The sequence below is a fragment of the Brachyistius frenatus genome, unplaced genomic scaffold (genome assembly GCF_029030835.1).
Source record: "Brachyistius frenatus isolate BFR_SWC_R1_liver_20210118 unplaced genomic scaffold, ASM2903083v1 Contig_227, whole genome shotgun sequence".
Lineage (NCBI taxonomy): Eukaryota > Metazoa > Chordata > Actinopteri > Embiotocidae > Brachyistius > Brachyistius frenatus.
This window is the reverse complement of record NW_027210826.1, coordinates 312,581-334,570: the sequence shown is the minus strand read 5'-3', so window position 1 is coordinate 334,570 and position 21,990 is coordinate 312,581. Positions and strand designations below refer to the sequence as shown.

At 42.2% G+C, this 21,990-nt stretch overlaps 3 protein-coding genes across 3 annotated transcripts; 1 reads left to right on the top strand and 2 right to left on the bottom strand.

Moving 5' to 3' along the window:
- Positions 1 to 153: 153 nt before the first annotated feature.
- Positions 154 to 7,859, bottom strand: LOC138633598 (atrial natriuretic peptide-converting enzyme-like). The gene is made up of 11 exons (XM_069719945.1): positions 7,467 to 7,859; positions 6,759 to 7,124; positions 5,272 to 5,637; positions 4,800 to 5,153; positions 4,634 to 4,651; positions 4,361 to 4,424; positions 4,228 to 4,271; positions 3,377 to 3,527; positions 2,939 to 3,052; positions 2,450 to 2,517; positions 154 to 2,170 (listed from the first exon to the last, which is right to left on the bottom strand). The coding sequence occupies exons 1-11, from the start codon at positions 7,857 to 7,859 to the stop codon at positions 2,147 to 2,149; spliced, it is 1,962 nt and encodes a 653-aa protein (XP_069576046.1). The 3' UTR covers positions 154 to 2,146.
- Positions 7,860 to 9,084: 1,225 nt separating this feature from the next.
- On the bottom strand, positions 9,085 to 13,866 carry mettl25b (methyltransferase like 25B). Its single transcript, XM_069719905.1, has 8 exons — positions 13,595 to 13,866; positions 12,764 to 12,882; positions 12,096 to 12,312; positions 11,906 to 11,968; positions 11,574 to 11,711; positions 9,927 to 10,720; positions 9,289 to 9,473; positions 9,085 to 9,199 (listed from the first exon to the last, which is right to left on the bottom strand). The coding sequence occupies exons 1-8, from the start codon at positions 13,709 to 13,711 to the stop codon at positions 9,114 to 9,116; spliced, it is 1,719 nt and encodes a 572-aa protein (XP_069576006.1). The 5' UTR covers positions 13,712 to 13,866; the 3' UTR covers positions 9,085 to 9,113.
- A 523-nt stretch (positions 13,867 to 14,389) lies between these two features.
- isg20l2 (interferon stimulated exonuclease gene 20-like 2) lies at positions 14,390 to 18,806 on the top strand. Its single transcript, XM_069719920.1, has 4 exons — positions 14,390 to 14,740; positions 15,017 to 15,783; positions 16,466 to 16,666; positions 17,135 to 18,806. The coding sequence occupies exons 2-4, from the start codon at positions 15,145 to 15,147 to the stop codon at positions 17,246 to 17,248; spliced, it is 954 nt and encodes a 317-aa protein (XP_069576021.1). The 5' UTR covers positions 14,390 to 14,740; positions 15,017 to 15,144; the 3' UTR covers positions 17,249 to 18,806.
- Positions 18,807 to 21,990: the final 3,184 nt, after the last annotated feature.

The window sequence follows — 21,990 nt, the reverse complement described above, 5'->3', positions numbered from 1 at the left end:
TGAAAGAAATCTTCCTCAAGAGTAGATAAAGTTATACAGCGCTAAAAGAGTGAGGACTGAACTTTATCAGGTGCCAACACCAGACCAAATGAAGGATAATGCTGCTCGTTATATGCAAGATAAAGGTTTCTGGCACAACTTCACCTGCTGCTGACGTGAACGAGAGGGAAACAGAATCTTACAAGCGGTCGAAACTCCAGCAACACTTGCAGTATGTGAAACAACTTTAATATTTGACCAACGTCATTTTGGCTCTTGGCCTTCATCAGGGTCAACATGATGCTGGAGTTTTGACCGCTCTGTAAATGCTGGAAACGAAGAACTGTTGGCGAACAAGCTCATCATATCAACTTAATAGCTGACAATATCTCGACTCGTACTCCCGACTTGTTTCTCCTTCCCACAAGGGGACCAAACAAATCAGATATTACAGAATATAACCGCTGATTATAGGCACTTAAAAAAATACATTGAGTTGTTTTGCTCTTTTATATCTTGTGTGTGATAGCAGAGGATTCTACACTTTTTTCTGGTGAATCATGCATTGTTCTGAAAAGATCATTTTCCAGCAGTGGATAAGAGATTATGTAGGATACCAGAACTGTGACACCGACTAGTGATCTGATTGTTAACACCTGAGATCAGTATGTTGTTGCTTTACTCGACATTTCCTGCATCCCAGTTCAGGTTTTTCAAAACTCAATACAGATTGTAAAAGGCTGAAAAGAAATCATCACAATCAGACCAAAAATGCAACATTTTCTGACTCGATTTAGGAGAAAAAAAAAACACAGTTTCTCTTGTACAAGAAGGGTCAGCGAATATAATTAAATTTTATTTTGTGAAATTGTTACGTATGAGGTAATACGTATTTAATCTAAACTGATAATCCTTCCTGGTTGTCAGATTAATGACATCAATGACATTTATTTGTCACTTACAGAAAAAAACACTAATTTCTCGTGCAAAAACTTACACGTGATCACGTGTGATCGTACACGTGAAGCATGTATTTTGCTCATGGGAGACATGTGGTTTTGGTACATTTATATGGCGTTTTGTAAAACCCATGTAGATTCCCATGTAAACACTTTTTCACATAGCCTCCTCATGTCACTATGTATTGCAACATGTGGTAAACATGTGTCAGTACATGTGATCACATGTGTCCCATGGGAACACATGGGAAACTCATGTGTTTTTCTCTAAGGTAAATCTGTGTCACCTAAATGATATAATATTGCCGGGCCTTAGATCCTGCTAGTCTGGGGTTTCCAGACTCAAATTCACTGTGTAGATATACGGGTCTGGATACACTACAGAGAGAAGCATTTCCAGTAGTTGCATTTGAAACTAATGGAGCAGACTTTAACCGATTGGCACTGACCTCCATATGACTCAAAACTCTACCACTGCTGCAACTACATTAAAACAAATTTTACTGAGCCACCCTAACTGGTCGCTGATTGGTCCACCCTCCACAGGGGACCAATCAGCATTAATATGAAATGAGTTTCCAGCCTACAATCAAAGCGAGGGGAAAAAAAACTGATGATGAAAATGAGGCTGTGAGCAATAGTCTGACATCCTCCTTGATCCAGTGGGAACAAGTCGGTTGTTTAATACATGCAGGTGATATTCGTCACCTAAATGACCTAAAAGAAGTATTTCATTTGCACATTATTTAAGTTTTTTCGGGTTGTTAACATACACTAGTCAATGTATTAAATTAACTGAATCAATCCAAATTTTATTGCAAGATGTGATGTAGAATGTGAATAAAAAGAATCAACTGCTTATCGGTGTTTTTTATATGGACATGCTTCATACACATTTCACCAATTTTATTTTAAATGCCTCTCTGCTCTATTTAATGCTTGTGATATATACACAATTATAGATGTGTGTTTTTGAAAAAATATTATTCTAACATAACATGTATATATTTTTTAAATCCACTGTTTGTGTAATTGATTATTTTCAGTGTTTAATGTCATTTTTAATGTTTCTGTAATTAATACAAAGAAGGCTTGTCAATAAAAATGATGAACGAATTCATAATCATATATGTGGTTTCTACAGTTATGTGCTACTAAACTGCTACGAAACTATTTCCTCTTCTGGTCCGTTCAGCTCTGCTTGATCCTCAGATTACGGCTGATTTCATGAACTGAAAAAAATATTTTGAGTATAAAAACACAATTAGATTCAAATGTTCAGTTCTAGAAATAAATACACATCAAGACGAGTTCAAAAAGATGAGTTCATCTGCATAAATTCCACATGATGGTATAAATCAATCTTAATATCTATGGCGTACTTTACTACTTGTTAGTAGTTAAGCGATACTACTGTCTATTTGAAATTATTTCTTGTAGTTGTAGATAAATAAACAACATTTATACAGTGGCTACATTAAATACCATTCGATCAAAACATGCAAACTGACCTGCTTGAGCGAGAAGCTGGCGATCACGCAGTCACACGGCAAACTCAGCAGATGGGCCTTGAAACGATCTGAGACAGGAAGCACAAATTTAAAACCTCAACTACCTGACTTTTACCTGAATTGTTCACCATTTTTTACACTTTGTATCGTAAAATGTATATTATTATAGATAATATTCCTATAATATAATTGATTCCTATAACAGTGCTCCAACTCTGCAATAACACAGTAGATAGTCAGATAAGAGGTTTGCACTGAAGGTCTTTGGACAACGGCTCTGCGACAATGTAAATTTAAAGCAGCCTCCAAAACATATTAATATAATGTAATAGAAAAAAATATATATAGTGGACTTAGTCTGACTCCTGATATCTACTGCAAATACTTCATTCTGTCTCTTTTAAATGCACCATTCGCCCTGTTTCGTGTAGAAAACATTATGTAGTGTGTAGAATTGGTGCACAGCTAAAACCCGGTGTGATCCGTTACCTTTGAGGATCTGAAGTTTCGTCAGAACCGCCATGTAATTGTCATAGTCGATCCCAGCTTGGGAGCGGTATTCCCTCCACAGAACTTCGAAGGTTTCGTCGTCTAAATTGTATTCTGCATCACAAAAGACAATAACGAATGAAGTTCAATTCACTTATTGAACTAGAACTCAGTCAGTCACCGTCATCTGGAAAATATTGAAAAGCTTCTGGATGATAGCTGCAAACTTGTTGCTTGTTTTGGCCAATTTTGTTGTATTGCATCAAAAAATGTGACGTGAGCAAAATAAATTTGAACTTTGGGTTCCTTGGCTGTTCATGCAGGACCACATTTGCTCTCCAGATTTGCACGTGTCACTGAATCCCAACTACTACTTCCGTCAGTATTGTGAGTCCTGACAATGTGTGTATTTTTACTGTACTATGACAGATGACATACCTCGGGCAGTCATAGCCCTTTTCATCTGGTTCTGAGTGACAGAGGGCGGACTGCTGCTCTCGTAACTCCCCACATACTCTCTCCTGATAACAGCCACGTAGTGCTCCAGTTTGAAGAACTCCACCACATCCAAGTCTCCACTTTTGTCTGCCTGAAAGTTACGGTTAAAGAGCATAAAACATGCCGTGTACCAAAAGGATACTTGTTTCCAATTCACCAATCAGAGTTTAGAAGACAGGACTGAGAGTCGTGGAGTTCGATGAGCTGCTCGTTAAAAGCATTTTTCTTTGAATTCTCATCCAAGATTTTTGTTTGAATGACATCAGCACAAACACAGGACTCTTAACACCACAGGAAATGTATGATATTTATGTTTCAGACAAATCACGTTTGATTAAAATTGGCCTCAAATACTACATTTTAAAATATCAATGATCCGTCAAAACAAACTCTAAATGCTTCATTGATGTATCGTTTAGGGGTATTTAAAAAAAAAAAAAATTCACAAATGAGCTAAATCAACATGAATATATCTCTTTAACGTTTACAATCTGCACATTTTGTTTTTTTAGGGAATAAGTCATTGTCTACTGAGGTGTAAAAAAGGAATAGGTACAATGTGATCGGATGGGATGGATAATTAAAGGAGCTAAATGAGGTTTGATATTACTTTTATATTATTAACACTATTTGGAAAAAGGAGATTTCTTCAATGTCAAGTTGCCAGATTGAATAATTGATCCCTGGATTAGTAGTATGATATCAGTCAATATGAGTCCTATATGGCTGTACTGAGCAGATCAACTGGAATTACTGGCACAACATCCAGCTGTGTAAGTAGCAAAGGATACATCCATGAAAGTCAACAGCAGGTGGGCAGTCCTGAGAGTCAGGGCTAAATATTGAACAAACACAAACATCATTGAAAAATGTTCTTATTGAGATGATGGGATGGTTGTCAAAATGAGTTAAAAATATACTGACATTTGCCACGAACAGAATAGCCTCCAGCATTCAGTTTAACAAGAACATCTTCTGCATTCAGCATCTGGAATCAAGGATGAATATCGTTAGATAAGTGAGGATCATGTAGGTTACTGTTTTATACAACATATAATAACTTAATAATGAGGGGGAATTACAGTACGTATTATATATACGGTATTATTACACAAATAACATACTAAAACCATTGTATTTTTTTTGTGTGTGGAAAAACCTTGATAAATAACAGAAGTTGTTGAGAAAAGAGTTCACCTCAGGCCGGTGGTCTTCCTGTTGAAAAAGAAAGGAAGATATGATGTAAAAATCACAGAAACAAAATCTGAAGATGCAACATAAAGAAAATATTCTGATTCACTCTCATTATTAAACTGAACTTTTCTTATTCCTTTGTCATCAAAAAAAAGTCTTAATCACTTACTGATACACACATTTCTAATGGGAACGAGTTACACCGCAGCTCATCTGGCCAGGAAACGCCAAAGTTGGCCATCAGTCCCTCGCAGCCCCGTTTGGCTTTCTCACAGAACGACCTGCAGGGCTGCTGCACCTGCCCCGCCACACACTGCGGGATGTACACCCGGCACAGGAAGAGGCGTATGTCCACCGAGCAGACAGCCGTCACCATGGAGTTGAAAAAGGACATCTTCATGAACGCATCTCTTTGGCTCGTGTGGCCCAGGAGATTGGGAACGATGGTCTGGTTGTAGGACAGGCCCTGGCACATCGGGATGGTGATCGGCTCGCAGAGGCCCCCACTGCTGCTCACGCCATACTGGAGAAAACAAGTGCACACGATCACACATTGTGTTTTTCATCAGCGTATAATCACCAGAAACTAAGAATCGTTGTTAAAAAATGAGGCTTTCATGACGCAGACGGGGCAGACTTACGTGTTCGCAGGACTCGGTGGTGAACGCGTCACACCTGAGGGGCGCAGGCCACGGAAAGCCAAACTGGATCATCAGCGGCTCGCAGCCGGACCGCGCCTGCTCACAGAGCGTCCTGCAGGGAGACCGAGGTTTCCCCGACACACACTCGGGAAAGTAGACGGAGCACAGGAACTGCTTCAAATGAGGGGAGCATCCCACTTTTATGAGTGGAATAAATTGGTGTAGTTCCAAGCCTGCATCGTCCTGGGTTCTGTGGCCGAGGACGCCGGGCAGCGCGGTTTGAGTGTAAGGCAGATCTTTGCAAATAGAATTAGCGATTTCCTGACACGTTGCAGAAGATGTTTGAATGACACTGAAGATTGGAACCTGGATGAACAGAAATGTAAATCAGGTAAGTGTGAACAATGTTTTTTCTCATGTAGTTTTCATTACCTAAAGACTTTTATTCTTACAGCCAAAGTGCTTTAAAAAAAAAAAATAAATAAATAAAAATAATTGTCTGACCAGGGTCTGCTTTTGTAACAAATATTTGTCGAGGGTAATTTATGAACTATTTAACCGTCATTGACCACCATATAATGTATGTTGTGCACCAAAACTCTACCACAGCCACTATTGTTGGTTCGATGGTATATAAAAAAAGTGGACCTAGGGTCTGATAAATGAAGCTGATGCGGAATTAAACTGCAATACCACAGAGTGCCACTAGAGGTTGGCTCCAAAGCAGCTCCGGCTCCATAGACTGCCATTCAACTTGCCTCATCAAATTCTAAGTCAACAAAATTTCTCCACGCGTTATCTCAGTTTTGGCAGCTAAAGTCGCTGCTTCTTATTAGTTTTCCGGCGGTCCATCTGAAAATAATCCCGTCATTAATCAGAAAATTAGATTTAAAAAGCCGCGTTTTTGAGCCTGTTTGATTGACAGGCCTGAGGTGCAGACAGGTTACGGCTATCGGTGGGCGGGACGTAGTATCGCCGGGTTTCCAATCAGATCGAGTCAGATCCACCGCTCGCTCCCCCCCCCTTTCCCCCCAAGCTCATCCAAATATGGTCGCTACCGGTTCCAAGCCGCTCCGAACTAGCAAGATGGCGAAAAATCCGAACCCGAGCCTTCATAACGGCCGTTTTAAAAACTAATGGGTGACGTCACAGTTGGTTGCCACTTGGTTTTACTTCAACGTCATCACACTTAGCCACCCCCACTCGTCACTGATCGGTCCACACCTCAGAGTGGCCGAGCAAACCATCATACGAACTATAATCACAGTAAAGAATGAAGCTTTTTTTTAATTTTTTTTTTTTTACTTCAGGGCCCAGTGACATCACTGTCGGGTACAGTTACAGGCGCAAAAAAAAAAAAAAAAAAAAAAGCAAACATCTGTACACACCAAGAGGTGCAGGCTTAAAACATTCAACCGGAGATGACTGGCAGGTTATTCAGCCTGACGTTCAGTTACTGATGTTAGAGTCAAAGGGGGCCGACTTACATCTTCACAGGACTCGGTGGTAAATGCGTCACACCTGAGGGCTTCGGGCCACCGGAAGCCCAAACTGCTCATCACCGTCTGACAGTCGGATCGCGCCTGCTCGCAGAGGGTTCTGCAGGGAGGCTGAGCTCTTCCCGACACACACTTCGGAGTGTGGACGGAGCACAAGAACGGCTTCAGGTGAGAGGAGCACTCCATCGTCATAAGTGTGGAAAACGGTTGGATGTTCTGGCTCGCCTCCTCCTGGGTTTGGTGGCCGAGAACATTGGGCAAGAGGGTTTCTGTGTAGGGCAGGCCTTTGCAGAGAGGGACCGTGATGGTCTGGCATGTTGTTTGGGTGGGTGGAGTAACAGGGTTCTCTTGGCCCTGGAGGAGCAGAAAAAAGAAATCAGCGATGTCTGCAATTTTCATCAATGACAAATGTGCCTGCCCTTTTTTCCTTGCAGCAACTGTGCCAAATAAACCGAAACCAGGATTTTGTCAGCATCTTATTGGGACATTAACACCTAAAGTTTTGCCAGAGTGGTCATGTGTTTAATCTATACAAAAATGTAAGGATCTGCAAACCATCTAATTGTTGCAGCCTCATAAATAGCACGCATCTAAATCTCAGCAAACTATTTAAAAAGCACATCTTCCAAATTTGTTCACAAATTCTTAAAAGAGTCTAAAGAGGTCACTGACTTGACATGATGACTTCATACTAACCTCTACACAGTTGGACCCCGGTAAATCATGACAGCGCAGCCTCATCGGCCAGAACAACCTCTTCGCTTTGAGCGCAGGCTCGCAGTCGGTCTTGACCTTCTCACAGAGAGCTCGGCAAGGTTTCACCCGGCTGTTGTCCTCCGAGCTGCATTCGGGCACGACAACGCGACACATGAGTTTGGCGATGTGGGGCGAGCAGGCCGTCTCCACGATCTGACCGATTTGCTGCAGGTTGTAGCCCGAGACTCCGCTCGGATGGAGGGTGGTGGTGTATCCCACACCTTGACAGAAGCGTTCCGTTACCGGCTTGCAGTTTGCCGTGTCATCTGCTCTGCCATGTGCCCGCTGAGGAGACAGCAGCAAACCCCAAACCACCAAGAACAAATGCTTCATGGCTCCGAATAGTCTCAAAAACCGTCCTGGGCTGTTTTAACAAAGCTTTGAGGGGTTTGGGACCAGTGAGTCTGCTGCTCCTCTGTTTAGGAGGTGGAGTACCAGTCCTCGAATGGAGTTGCTACAAACAAGGCACTGATTTAGGACCACTGGTAAGGTCACATATCAACACGATGCTCAACACGAAATGGGAGCCAAACTGGTCTCAGAGCGGGAGTCCTATTGAGAGAAATTCAATCCAAGAGCTTTGTGGCATGCAAAACATCTGGTTGTGATAATGCGCTTTCTTGGTAACCTGGGGGGGGGCTAGGGGGAGGGGGGGCGAGGGGGCAGTTACTGGCACAAAGCTGGCACAATAAACCTGACTTCTGGAAAGTATTTTAATAAATAATAGGATTAAGAAAATAAACTGTCAACATGCCTTTAAAAAAAAAACCAAAAAAACCATGTAGTACTTTGCTCATAAATATGTTGAATTAAAGCCACTCCTATAAGTACAATTAAGGGACATACTAAAGCATTAATATCAAAGATTTTTATTCGAATAAATGTCCGCTAAATCACTATTTATTCAGGTCTGTATGTTCATTCGAATCAGGTCCCAAATACTTACCAATTGTGGTACTGAATGTAGGTACAGAGAAAGAAAAGAAGTGTTGATAGAAATGTTTGTGCTGCTCCGCTTAGGAAGTTAAAGGATGACTCATCACTTTGGGTTTCTACAAACAAGGCACTGATTTAGGACCAGTGGTGGGGCCACAAATCAACAGGACGACCAACACAAAACGAGAGCCAAACTGGTCTTCGTAAGATGCACAACACCTGGTTATGATTATGTGCTTTCTGTGTAACCCGGGGGATTTTTAACCTAATTTAACTTTTTTTTTTTTAAAGCGACACAAAACAATACGCTTCCACGCCGAATATTAAAATCACTGGTTTTGTTTATTACTGAGGAACAGACTCCACAAGCACAAAACATGATTGTCCCAGAGGGCTTCATAAAAACGGTAGAAATAATAAAAACAAATAAATAACAGGCAAAAACCGCATACACATGTTTATATCCGCAGAAAACAAAATAAGCAGTAAAAACCAAAGCCAAGCACGTGATTGCTTCTGAGCTGAGCGATAACCAGCGTATGATGTCAAGAACGTGGTGGTGTAAAAGCCGCTTTATAGAGTCACTGTATATCAAGCATAAGGAAGCGGTAAGATTAAAGCATTCTCTTAATATCCCTAAAAACCAAGAGGCTATCCACAAGGCTTCAGAGCCACCAGCACAAAGTTTCTGGGAGAAAAGTTGGGGTCGAAGAGAGGAACGAGCTGACTGTCCACACCTGCAGAAAATCAAGGCTTTAATTGAAGGAGGCACAAAAGTCGTCACAGCAGATTATTCAACTGGTGTCACAAGTGTCGGCCGGCTCACCGTTCTCCTGCAGGTACACCATCCTGTCCAGCAGCACCAGCGTCTCCACCACGGGAGCCAGCAGCAGGGCCAGGCTGAAGTACACCACCACCCTGCCCTGCTGCTTCAACAGGGCCTCCACGCGCTCCGGGTCCAGGGCCAACTCAGGAGGCAGGCCGACGCGAGCCAGACCCAGACGGGCGTATCTGGGAGAGAACGTGGATGTAGACAAGAGGAGGGCCACGATCTGTTAAGTTTCCCAAAAATACCACCATTGAACAACAACAACAACAAAAAAATCTCAAAATGAATATTGATTCTGAGATTGGTATCCTGACGTAATAAAAAAAAAATCTGACGAGTCGTTGTGACAGGCAGAGAAATGGGTAGCGAAACGATAAAATGCACAAATTTGTACCATCGCTGTCCAATAAAAAAAAATACAAATAATATGTATTCATAATCTCGTATGAATTCTACACATAGTGATTACCTGTTGAAGTATTTGTCAGATTTGAAGCAATCTTATCCACCCAGGCTGGATTGTGATATGTTTACTGCTGCTTTTTTTGGACAACTAACAACCCTTGGCGGTATAACTTGCAGTTGGTCAAATTAAAAACCTGCGTGAACGCCCGGAGGCTGCAGTGTTCACTCACTCTGTAAACGGTAACAGGTGTGCTTTCTTTATGGTCTGGATTCCTGCCCTGCGTAGATCTGGCCTCGTATCCCTGACGAAGGTCTCCAGCATCGCCCGGTAACAGTGCGACCTGAGCAACTCGCTCTCCTCCCTGAGCCTCCGCACGTAGTCCTCCACGGCGTGACACGCCCCCTCCCGCGCCTTATAGGACAGCCGGTGTCCCGGCAACCCCCGCACCCAGGAGCTCATCGGGTAGCCGAACTCCGAGGGACGCGGCTCTCGGCCCGGCGGCGGCGGTGGGACGGGAGGCGTGACCAATCCCGGAGGGGTGGGGTTTTCTCTGGTTGTGATTTTCATGTAGCAGCATGCCACCGAGGTGATGCCGCGAACATGCGGGCAGTGGACGAAGTGGCGGAGGAGGGTGGCGCTGAGGTCACCGCAGGCGTGGAGACCGGTCAGGACAAAGTCTCGGCAGCGTTGATGGCTGTTTTCCTCGAGATGGACCCGCTCCGGACAGACAGGCCGGATGCACGAGCAGCAGTCCTCGGCGGACAACTCCTCTTCAGACTCATTCTTGTTCGAGTCATGTGAATGAGCGTCAGAAAGCGTGGAGCCACCAGATGACATCCGGACCTGATGCTCCGAGCCCCGCAGCCTCTTTTTGCTCGGTCCAGATGGAGTCGGGGGACATTCGCTTTTACAATCCGCAGCTCTTAGCTGCTTGACGAAAGCCTCCCATGATGCCTTGGGGTTGACCCAGCCGGCCACATGGCGGGGAAAGGACTGACATACAGGGAGCTGAGAGGCGCAATTCTAAGAAGAAGAAAGATGATTAGTAATATCTATGTTGATTTCATATGACAGGAAGTGAAACTCATTATTATTTATAGTTTAAAGCTGCTATAATCAACATTTTTATATGAACAATTTATCACTAACTGACAAAATCACAAATAATTATCTTATTTCAGCACGTTGTATTGGTTTAACAGCTTGCTACTTAATTGTTTTTTGTTCACATTTTTATGGGTGAAAAGTCTCTAAAAACAAGAACAAAACTACCAAAACTACCTGCTCTGCACCAACGAACAGGCAGATCAGGTTAGAGGCTGACTGGCAAACACACTGAAACATCTAGCAGCATAAGACTCGGATAGATTTCTGAAGGGGATAGTAGAGAAAAAACTAGACCTAAACAGAAAATGCATATTGCTTTTACATTTGTTAGGTGGACACGAACACCACTCCAGAAAAAGGTGATCTCAAAGGGTGATGGTTTGACAGTGTTGTGTTCACATGTTGTATCTGCTGCCCCCAGGTGGCAGAAAAGAGTCACTTCAGGTTACACACAGACATTCATTTGAAAAAGTTTAACTTTCAATCAGAAGGACATCTACTTAAAACTCGCACTGTTTCGCCAAATGAACCCAACTTAAAATTTGATATCCTGCAATTCCCTGAATGCCTTTTTGATAATATCTGGAGAATAGGCATTAAGTATGGAAATATACATGGGAATAACTGTCAATGCTGTTAATATGAGCAAGACTGAGAGACCATCATGCAAAACGCTTCTGTGTTTGACTTTCAGATAATCTGATGCTCTCTGAAAACCAGTTGCTGTGGATTGAACTCTAGTGTGCACTGAGTTTGGCAAATCACCGACCTTTTTCTGCCTCTCCTTTTCCAAGGCCCACAGTAACTGTCCGTCAAACTTGGACGCCATAGCAACGAGGGTGCGATCAGCCTCAATCGCGGTCACAGACAGTCCGAGCCCAAAGGACAGGAAGCGAGTGAGATGACCCTGTTTAGAGCAAAGTGGTGGACAAGACTCAGTGTTTAATGCGTCCTGTTTTCCAGCACTCGCACTCTGACAGATGCGAAATTAAATTCTTGGTGGTCCCATTTAAGTGTTTTCTTTGTGAAGTTGATGTATTGACGTGATGCGCCGATGAGTTAAAATGACCCTCACCTTCAACACAATAAATCTTGGCCTACCTGGCCGGAGCCCACGTCCACCACTCTGTTGCAGTCAGTCTGGGTACAAAGTTGTTTTACCAGCTGGGTATTAAAAGACCAAAAAAAAAAAAAAAATTAGACTCAAAACACTGTTGACAGAAAAACAAGGACATGTTCTAAAGTTTAATTTAAAAAGCAGCAAACAAAGAGCAACCAAGCAATCCTGTACCGTGCCCAGCTTGCGGATCTCGTGCTGCTTCTTGGGTTTAACGTGTTTCCTGAATATGTGCCCCAGCAGTGAGCTCTGACTCTGGTTTTCCAGGAACTCCTCAGGCTTCACCGAGCCGGCCGCGCTGCCTCGCTCGCGCCTCTGCTCTCTGGGAAACGCCAGGGCGTGAGCCGAGGCACGGAAAGCCAGGAGGGACAGAGGCCACACCGAAGGATATCTGTAATGACAAAGTCTCTACGGTTATTATTTACCTCATAAGTCTGACATTATTCCTTTTTTTTTTTTTCGTCATAACATTGCTTGAGAGTCCTAAAATACAAACTCATTACATTACCAGAAAAACATCACATCCTCGTGCATTTAGCATCTCTACATTAGTCCTTTTAAAACTAATGCAGACTTAAAATATATATATATTTCTATTTCACACCTTTTTCAATGACATATGATATCCGCCCACCTGTTGTGTTGAAGGTTTCCTCCTGTTAAATAGGAGTTTTCCCTTCCAGCTACCACTCATGTAGGAAAGGTTTGCTTCCTCTATAATGGTGTTAAGGTTTTATTGTAAGGACTTTACTACGTTTAAGTGCTCTGAGATGACTTATGTCCTGATTTGGTGCTCTATAAATGAAATTGAATTGAAGGGCTTGATTATAGTCCAGTAGTACCTCCTGTCTCCATTGGTGCAATCCAACAACAGGTCTGCAATCTGTGGATATGACAGGTCCTGCAGCACAGGCTGCCATTTGCTGGGTAAAGTGTGCCAGAGATCTTCAGTGAAGAACTCCTATAAAGAGAACAGGAAACAGACATTTATCCGAGAAAAAAAAAAATACATAAAGATGGAATATGAATCCAGCTGTCTCACTGCGTACTATATCTCAACACAAGAATATGCAGGAATTATTTTCCCTGTTGCAGGTTATTTCAGTGATTTACATGTGTTCAGAGTCATTAAAAATCCACCGTTATTAATTTGCATACAAATCCAATATTAAATGATAACAATACTGGAAACTAAAATGCGAACAGTAAAAACGCTGGGCAACATAGGACAACTCAAATATCACTGCATCTCTGTGCTTTCAACACATATTTACGTGACATTTTTGATCAATAAATATCAGTAATGTGGATGTAATAACCAAGTGGATAAAGGGAAATAACAAAACAGCAAGAACAGCATGGAAAGTTCAGTTATTTAAGAATATGAAAACACAACATTAACGCCACAAGACGACAGTCCAATATCCTAAATGTAAAAACGACATCTAGTCTCATATCACGATATGATCAAACATCGATGTGTTTGCCCAGCCCCGAGCAGCGAGACTTTGTTGCCGTTGATACTCGGTTGCCATTGATACTCGGTTGCCATTGATACTTGGTTGCCATGGTCACGCGACTGTTTTGTTTTAGAAATCCGTTTTAAATCACAACGGAAATGCAACAAAAAAAAAAAAAAACATAAAACTGCAGCAGCAGCTATCGACACCCACAATTATATACGAGTCGGACAGGTGGCTGTACTGCGACAGAAAAGAGGTGAGCCTTTCCGCCAGCCCTCTCCGTCGCTCCGCTGAGAAACTTGACGCGAACGTTTCCTCATCCGACATATGGGATGCTAATGCTAACACGCGTTAGCTCGCTGACGCTGCGTCAAATTGTTTCCAGTTAAGTTGCAGCTTTGCGTGTGAAATACCGAGACTGCTGCCAGCTCGCGTTTAAAACGAGCATTTGTAGTTATTCGTAACAAATCCCGCACTGTTGACTGAAACAAAAACAACAACAACAACAACAAAAAAAATGCTAGCTGATTTTTTTTTTTTTTTTTAGCCGCCGGACTGAACTTCGACTCGCGGAAATACGATGCGTTCAAGCGCTCCACGTAATTTACGGCTACTTTGGTGGGCGACCGCTTTAAATTACAGCTAAATGTGTGCCATACAATTAAAGATGTCACGGAGCAAATTTGTCTTCGCTGTTTCGTGGATATTACGTGCAGATCCAGTAATAACGCACGCCGCTACTGCGAGTAAACGCCGCGTTAGTTTTAAACACGAGGTTATTACAGAAAATGTGCAAAAGCTTTACGTTAAATAAGACCGGTCACAACTGCTGTGCGGACCCGTTTTGATACTAGCGATGAGAACGATTTACATTTCATTGATAAATATAGATATAACGAACAAATCGGTTAATAATCGAATCTTTTTTATTTTTTTTTTAATCTACCGATTTTTCAAGCTGCACCTGAAGGCCGCATGCTCCGGATGTTGATGGTTCGTTGTGAGCGGCAGCAGGAAGACTCGTGCGGCTCCGTGTGTAAAAAGGTCCGTGTTTTTATCATATCACAAAGTTATATTTGTTAAAAAACAATAAAAAATCAACCGACAAGTGTTTAACAAAACAAGCTCAGTCGGTGAGAGATAGTCCAACAAACGGGTCACCATCGGATTAGCTTCAAGCGAGCTAACGTCAGCTGGCATAAACGTCAACAACCACCAGCTCGACCTTTCAGCAAAAAAAAACAAAAACGAAAGCCGCATCCAGCGACGTGAAAGTCCCCTTTTTTTTTGGTTTTGTTTGTCATTTTCCGACGTGGTTGAGGCCGGTAACTGTGCCCGTCCCTCTGCGCAACCCGGGTTAGTTCCTGTTGTATATAAAAGTGAACGATTTCCTTTGGTGTCGACTGTATAACCGAACAAGTTGATCAAACTACTAGACAGATGAATTAAGAATTATTATCCCCCTACTTTCCCCCCCCCCCCCCAAAAAAAGTGAATGTAAATATGCATGTGCTCGTTTTAAATTCTTGCCTTTACAAGCAGGTCGATTCACACAGGTTGTAAAGACGTTATACGTTGAAGTCCAACGAATCGAGACTTGTGTTCAATAATGTTTTTGTGTTTTCCTTGCAGGATGGTCCATTTATACTTGTTTCAGCCGACACATACTGGACTGTAGACCCGAAGTGAAGCAGTTGCACCGAGCAGACCTACGCCACTGTTGTCCCGCGCAAGTGCATTGAGAAGACATCATATTTGACATGTCTGACATTGTGATCGGCGTGTGCCCCATTGACGAAACCGCACAGACGACAGGGCCGGAAGAAAAGCAGAAGTCGAAAAACCGGTTTCGCAAAAAATTTAAATACAGGGAGAGAAAGGGCTACTTGGGCGGCAAGCCCAGAAACAGGCACTTCGGAGAGGAGTCTGGTCAACACCAGAATGGAGCAGCCACGCAGTACTCGCCACCTCCCGCTTCCACGCGAAACAAAAGTTCAGCTCGCCCAGCCGGCGCGGCCGCCGCTTCCCAATGTAGCTCCAGTCCCTCGGCATCGACTTTCACTGTGAACACGGAAGGCAGCGACGGAGCGCGACAGAAACCCGTGAACGCCAAGTCAGCCGCCACCGACTGCGGGCCCTCGGTGTCCAGCGGCCACAAACCCACGTCAGCGGGGATCCCCACGAAGTACCTCGCCATTGACTGTGAGATGGTGGGCGCCGGGCCGAAAGGGCACATCAGCCAGCTCGCGCGCTGCAGCGTCGTGTCCTACGACGGAGATGTGGTTTACGACAAGTTCATCAACCCCCCCATGCCTATCACTGACTACCGCACCCGGTGGAGCGGCATCCGACGCAGTGACCTCGTCCAGGCCATGCCGTACGCGGAGGCCAGGAAGGAGGTGAGAAAATGTGGTCGTTAGCAACAGGTAATTCTTTGATCAACGCAGGTATTGTCTTGGCACTTTTCCACTGCAGTAAGTAGTAATTATCCACTATTATCTATTATCCAGTCATTATCTGCTATTGTTGCCACTGTTGTGCACCTGCTCTGGGCACAAACTTTCAGGTGCTTTCAGGTGTTGCTGGCAGTGCTGTCAAAGGATTTATCATTTGGGCGGGAAAAAAAATTAAAATAGAAATATGTAAGTTAACTTAAAAACACAAAGCTGTGTTATTTATTTTCACATAAGGCAGAGAACAGAAGCAAATCTTCACATTTGAGACGCTGGAATTAGTGAATGTTTTCCATTTTCATTTGACAAATCATTTTGATTGTTTACCTGTTACTAAAACAGCTTGGATGACTAATATTTATAAATGTCATTGGTTTGTCCTTGTCTGTTTAACCCTGCATCTCTGTTTTCGTGTCATGGGGGGAAAACTTGATCGTGTTTTCTTCAGGTTGTGCTGCATTAAGTAATAAAGGTCATTGGGTCAGCTCTTAAGCATATATACATTCAATAAGTTAGCCCTAATATAAATTTGCTCCTTGGTATTTCTATTATAAAATGTGCTTCCTGTATAAACCTATTGAGTTCAGTGAGTGAAAACGTTTTTTGTTTTGTTTTGTTGGTACTGTAGATACTGAAGCTGCTCCAGGGGAAAGTGGTGATTGGCCACGCCGTCCACAACGACTTCAAGGTCCTCAGTTACTCTCACCCCATTGCCTTAACCAGGGACACATCCCGAATCCCTCTTCTCAACCTCAAGGCCGGCTTTGCAGAGACTGAGTGCGCTTCACTGAAGAGACTCACCAAGGCCATCTTCAACGTGGACATCCAGGTAGGAGAAGTTACGTTCGGTGAAGTAAAGAATGGAAGATGTGTACAAACGATGTCAGTCAAGCAAGTTTAGTATATAGAAATGCACCTGAATCCACTATTTCAGATTTACTTAAACAGAGAGAAGAAGCCAGAAGTTTGATGTGTTTCAGGTCTGAAAGAAGGCTTTTGGTTGGTGTGCCACAAAAGTAACTTTGGTTTTATAATTTGTTTTTTCAACACCTACCACAAATATTAATCATACCACATATTTGGTTTTACTTTTTTTTCTTTTTTTTTTCTACCAAACAAATAGCTGCAATCCACTTTGGTCATGAAATAGTCCGTGACGTATATTAACTGAGACATGGCAGAAATGCAATTGTGGAGTTGTGAGAATCAGAGTTTCTCAACAAACATAGTGACGCCATCATGTTTTAATAAATGTCCACCAACATGATGCTGAACTCGTTCTCTCTTGCATCCTCAGACCGGGAAGAAAGGCCACTCTTCTGTGGAAGATGCTAGAGCCTCTATGGAGCTTTACAAAGTGGTGGAAGAGGAGTGGGAAAAGAAACTAGCATCCAAATCACAGACCAGATAGTGACAAGTCTGGAGAGACAGCGAGGACATGAACTCGGTTGAACTCCGTTAACATAAAGATTTGATGTGGCAAGTATGTGTTTTGGACTGAGTGACTCACTGAAGAGTTTTTAACACATGGTCTCTTCCAGCCCTCGAAATGAACTCGGTGATTAGTCAGCATTTTTTTTTTTTTTTTTTTTTGGCATATCTGAACGAAACGAAATCTGACCCCTCTGAAGCCGAACAGAGGCAGCGTTGGGAGGTGGTCTCAGTTTGGTTCGGTCTATGTTGATGTTGTGATTCCTTTCACCCCGTGCGATGTAAACACAATGTGTTCTCGGTTCACTTTGCCTTATAGACCGATTTACATCTTATTGCACTTTGACACTCAAAAAAACAAAAAAACAAATAGGACGAAACCATGGCAACGACAGCAAGACTAGTGGACGAGGATTAGACAGGTGTCAGTATTGGGTATAATACAATATATTTGTTTATTCGTGTCATAGTTCAACAGCATGTTATCTGTCTGCGGCAAGCCAAAAGGGCTCAAATAGAATGACAAAGGGAGAAGCGAACCCCGAGCACTTTGTGGTCACAGTGCACAGGGGTTAAGTTAACCACGACGTGGACTGGAAAACGACCCGAACTGAGACCCCCTCCCGACCCGGTCTCAGTTTGGTTCTCTTCAGTAGGACCTGAGTTCATTCCAGTGTTCACATATGCGCAAAAAAAATTATGATTAATCGCTTTGAGTTCTTTTCGAGGACTGAAAGGAACAAAGATTGAAAACACCGCAAGAGGAGTGAGTTTGGTTTGTTTAAAACTGGACTAGATATGTAAACATCCTACTCTGCTGTTGGCACATGAATGAGGAAATCCAGAAAACTGTACAGTATACTGAATCTGAACAAATGCTTTAGCAGACACTTCGATGTAACATTCAGTTTCAACAGATGCATTATGTTTGTGACGATTCTCAGTCAGCTGTTATCCGAAGCCAACCGGACTTGGGATCACACGCAGGGGTTCATACTTTCTCAGGGTTTACATTGTGTTTAAATGGTGCTCCTGCCACTTGGGGGCAGTCATGTCTTTCCAGCAACAAAAATACATCATTGAAACAGCCAGACACCAAAAAGACGAATTCACAAGCTCAGTGTTTACGATCAAGTCAGCAGTTCAGCCCCCGTCGTTGACCCTGTTCAACCCAGAGTCACGCTTACACCACATCAGTGAATGTTATTCTCATCATCATTTGGCCACCAGTGAAAAAGACATTTTAATCTCACTAAAATGGCACTAAAAGAACTGTCAGTTCTTTTCAGGTTAAAAATTGAGATATAATAATGCCGTACTGTTCAGCTTCTGTCAGGGATGTTTTACAGGGCCGGCGCTGGGAATTTAGACAAACTGAAATCATGAGTCCTGATTGCAGCTTTTATGAAAAATATTTTTTATTACAAACCAATAATTTTTTTTTTTTTTTTTTTTAATTGAAATGTTTTTAAAAATGAAAAATGCACTTATAAAGTTGTTGGGGAAATAGATTATTGCAAAAAAAAAAAAAAAAAGAAGCCCATAAACAACAGAATCTGGCATATAAAAAGTCCTAAATTTTAAAACCGAAGTTGTTTTGATTTCCAACAAGATTCAAAAGGACTCATGGTGATTGTTTTTTTTGTTTTTTTTAAAAGAAAATTACATGACATAACTTCAGGGTCCTCACTGGTGGCTGTGGACCAGGTGATTCTCATTGATGATGGGTTAGGATGGCCTTACAGAAGTCCAATTGATTATCAGCTCTGTTCAGTCTGTAAATCTGCTGTTATGGAAATGGTTACTTTCAGAGTTTGTACAGTTAATGTCAGACAAATTCAGTTGTCTCACTTGAGCATGGTCTTACCTTCAATAAATCATTACCACAAGAATTACTGTTGTGAAGCTGACAATATTGAGATATCCTGCAACGAGTACCATCTACTGCCAAAGTGCACAAAACACACAAAGCCGTGTGTCATCTTAATGTCACATGAGCTTTCAGATACGCTCAGTTGCCAGTTAAGGTATTGAGAGGTGCTTAAAATACTCTGTACCGCCCACTTAGGTCAGTAAGGGCAGAACATAGTTATAAACACCTCTCACTATAACACAAACAACAGCACCACAAAGCAGAGCCTCAAATATGACCATACCGTTCAATCATCACCTCTAAAACAAATCAAAAATTGCACCTTTACGAAGATAACATTTATTGCGGGGCTCTTAGGCGAGGTGTACGTAAGGGAAATGGAACCAAAACAACCAGAATTCACGGTGATACATCCAATCGTTGTTGATATATTTGACTAATAACTCAGGGTCAGCAAGCCTTCATCCTCTGGGGACCCTGAATATGTGCACAAAGTTTGAAAGCAGTCCATCAAAAAAGCTGATGACATTTTTTTTTTTTTTTTTTTGTCTAAACCACAGGAGCGTCCTACTAACATGTTCTTCTTCCCTTCTGACATTATTTTTAGCGTGTTTAAATGACGGCCTAATAGTGTTGGATGTCTTTTGTCCACCTGCCACAGCTAGTATTTGTCTCAAAAGTCATCTTCCCACTTTAAAAATGATTTCGACAGAATAAATGTGGATCGGACAAATCCAAACCTTGACTTGACATCAGTCTTTCACGCCGGTGTAAACACAGCTTTCCTCCGCAGTCTGACACTGCTCCACTTTATGTCTCCTCCGGCAACTGTTTGTCCTTAAAGGCGAGCGTATCAGCACTATTTCCCTGCTGTGAATTCAACACCAGCTCATTAATTATACAGCGTGCCATCCGCCCCTGAAAAAGCCACACCAGACACAACTGCCGGCACGGGGAAGCTCATTAAAGGGGTAGAGACGCACCACAACCTCGCAGTGCAACACTCTGCACTAACGATGATTCACCAGCGCTTTCTGTTTGTTAATAAACCCCAACATTCCCCCAAAATACCACGCTGTCACGTTTTAAGATCTCAGAAATTCCAATACAGATTTATTGCCTCCAAAGTGGCACTAATCATAATTTTTTTATATTTTTTTATATTAACAGTGTCTCAAATGTCTGTAATGTGAATGTTTTCTTAAAATGCTAATTCTCAGCAGGTTTATCACCTGAATTTCGAGTTCCCTTTCGTATGTACTTTTTAGCATCTTCCAGCTCATTGTTTTGGTTTTCCAGGTGGCAATTTTCCTAGTGGTCATATTGGGTAGTGCAGTAGCCCAAAAAGCATTTTCCCCATACACCACCATTATACAAAAGATGTTTACAACTGCAAAAAAAAAAAAGTATGATTATTCTTTGTACTGTATAATGACCATGAATGTTTTTATTTGTAAAACTTTCTCGTAGTCTACTAAAAACTCTTTGATCTGCTCTAACCGATCTCAATGTCGCGTCCATGAGCCAAGTGGGATTAAGTTGGCGGAGCCATCGTGAGAAAAACTAATCGGCATGTGCAGCGGGCAGCACAATGTCGAAGCAAACTTGCAAGCTCGAAAATGTTGAACTCAACGATCAATGTTCATTCAAGTGAATGGGTGACATCGTCGTGTCTCGTTGTTATGTTTTAAATGATCTGAACCTGCCCTCTCATTTCCCCTCTGCTCGTCTGGCTAGTAGCTGCATAAAGTGTTCGTGATTGTTGGTTTGGGAAACTTAAAAAAAAATATATATATGTCAAACTCAAACATTCCCACATTTGGCTGCAAGACCGTAACACATACTTTATTTTAAGCCAACCTGAGCGCCTTTACAGTCGTCATGTGAAGCCCTTCGGTCAACAAGTAACCCTGGACTTCTTCACCTTTTAGGTTGCAAACGAGGCGGAACAAAAAACATTGCAAATCAACATGATTTAATCCATTCTCTAGTCTAGCTAATCCCATACAGTTTATCCCCTCTTAATCTCTTTGTGTACAGGCAGTAATGTGAATAATTGCATTTTATTCCCTGTTATTAGCTCTATAAGAGAAAGAGCTTTAAAACCAAAAGAGGCTTTAACTTTCTTCTCTGGTTGTGTCGAGTTTGATGTGTTAATAACAAGTTTTATTCGTTTTTTGGGGGGTTTTTTTCAGGCTGAATGAAAATGAGGAACATCTTTTTGCACGCTCACTCTTTTTGATATTTGTTAAATGTGCTACCACATTATTGATTTAAAATCTTGAAATTTGAAATGGAAGAAGATTAAGTGATCACCTGCTGTATTAATAAGGGTTTTGAAATACATGAAAGAGTGCTGCCGTTCTCATTAGGCGACACAATATGGATTTTATGGAATTTATTGCCCCCCGGGTCCAGTTATTTAATTGGAGCTAGACTGTACATATTACGCTTTCCATTCAAAGATCACACAGTGACCATATTAGTCACGGCTGGGCATCAGCCCCATGTGCGTAATTCGCTTTTTATTACCCACTGCCAAGCCATCAGGAATTTGTCCATTTTGCAGATTACTAGTTAACATTACTTGTAGAGTACAGAGAGAGAGAGAGAGAGCACAGTGTGGGTTGGTAGCAGGCTCAGCGGCATCAAGCGTCTAATGCCGTTATGTATGAAAGCTGACCAAGAGAAAAGAAAAACCCCTGGAACAAACTGTGGGAGTTATTTTTAATGGTTATTAAATACACATGCTAAATACAACCCGTTTAAAAATGCATTACAAAATTAGGAACGGGCAGTACTGAATGAGCTATAAATCCGTAATAGATTCAAACTGTCGGTTAATGGTG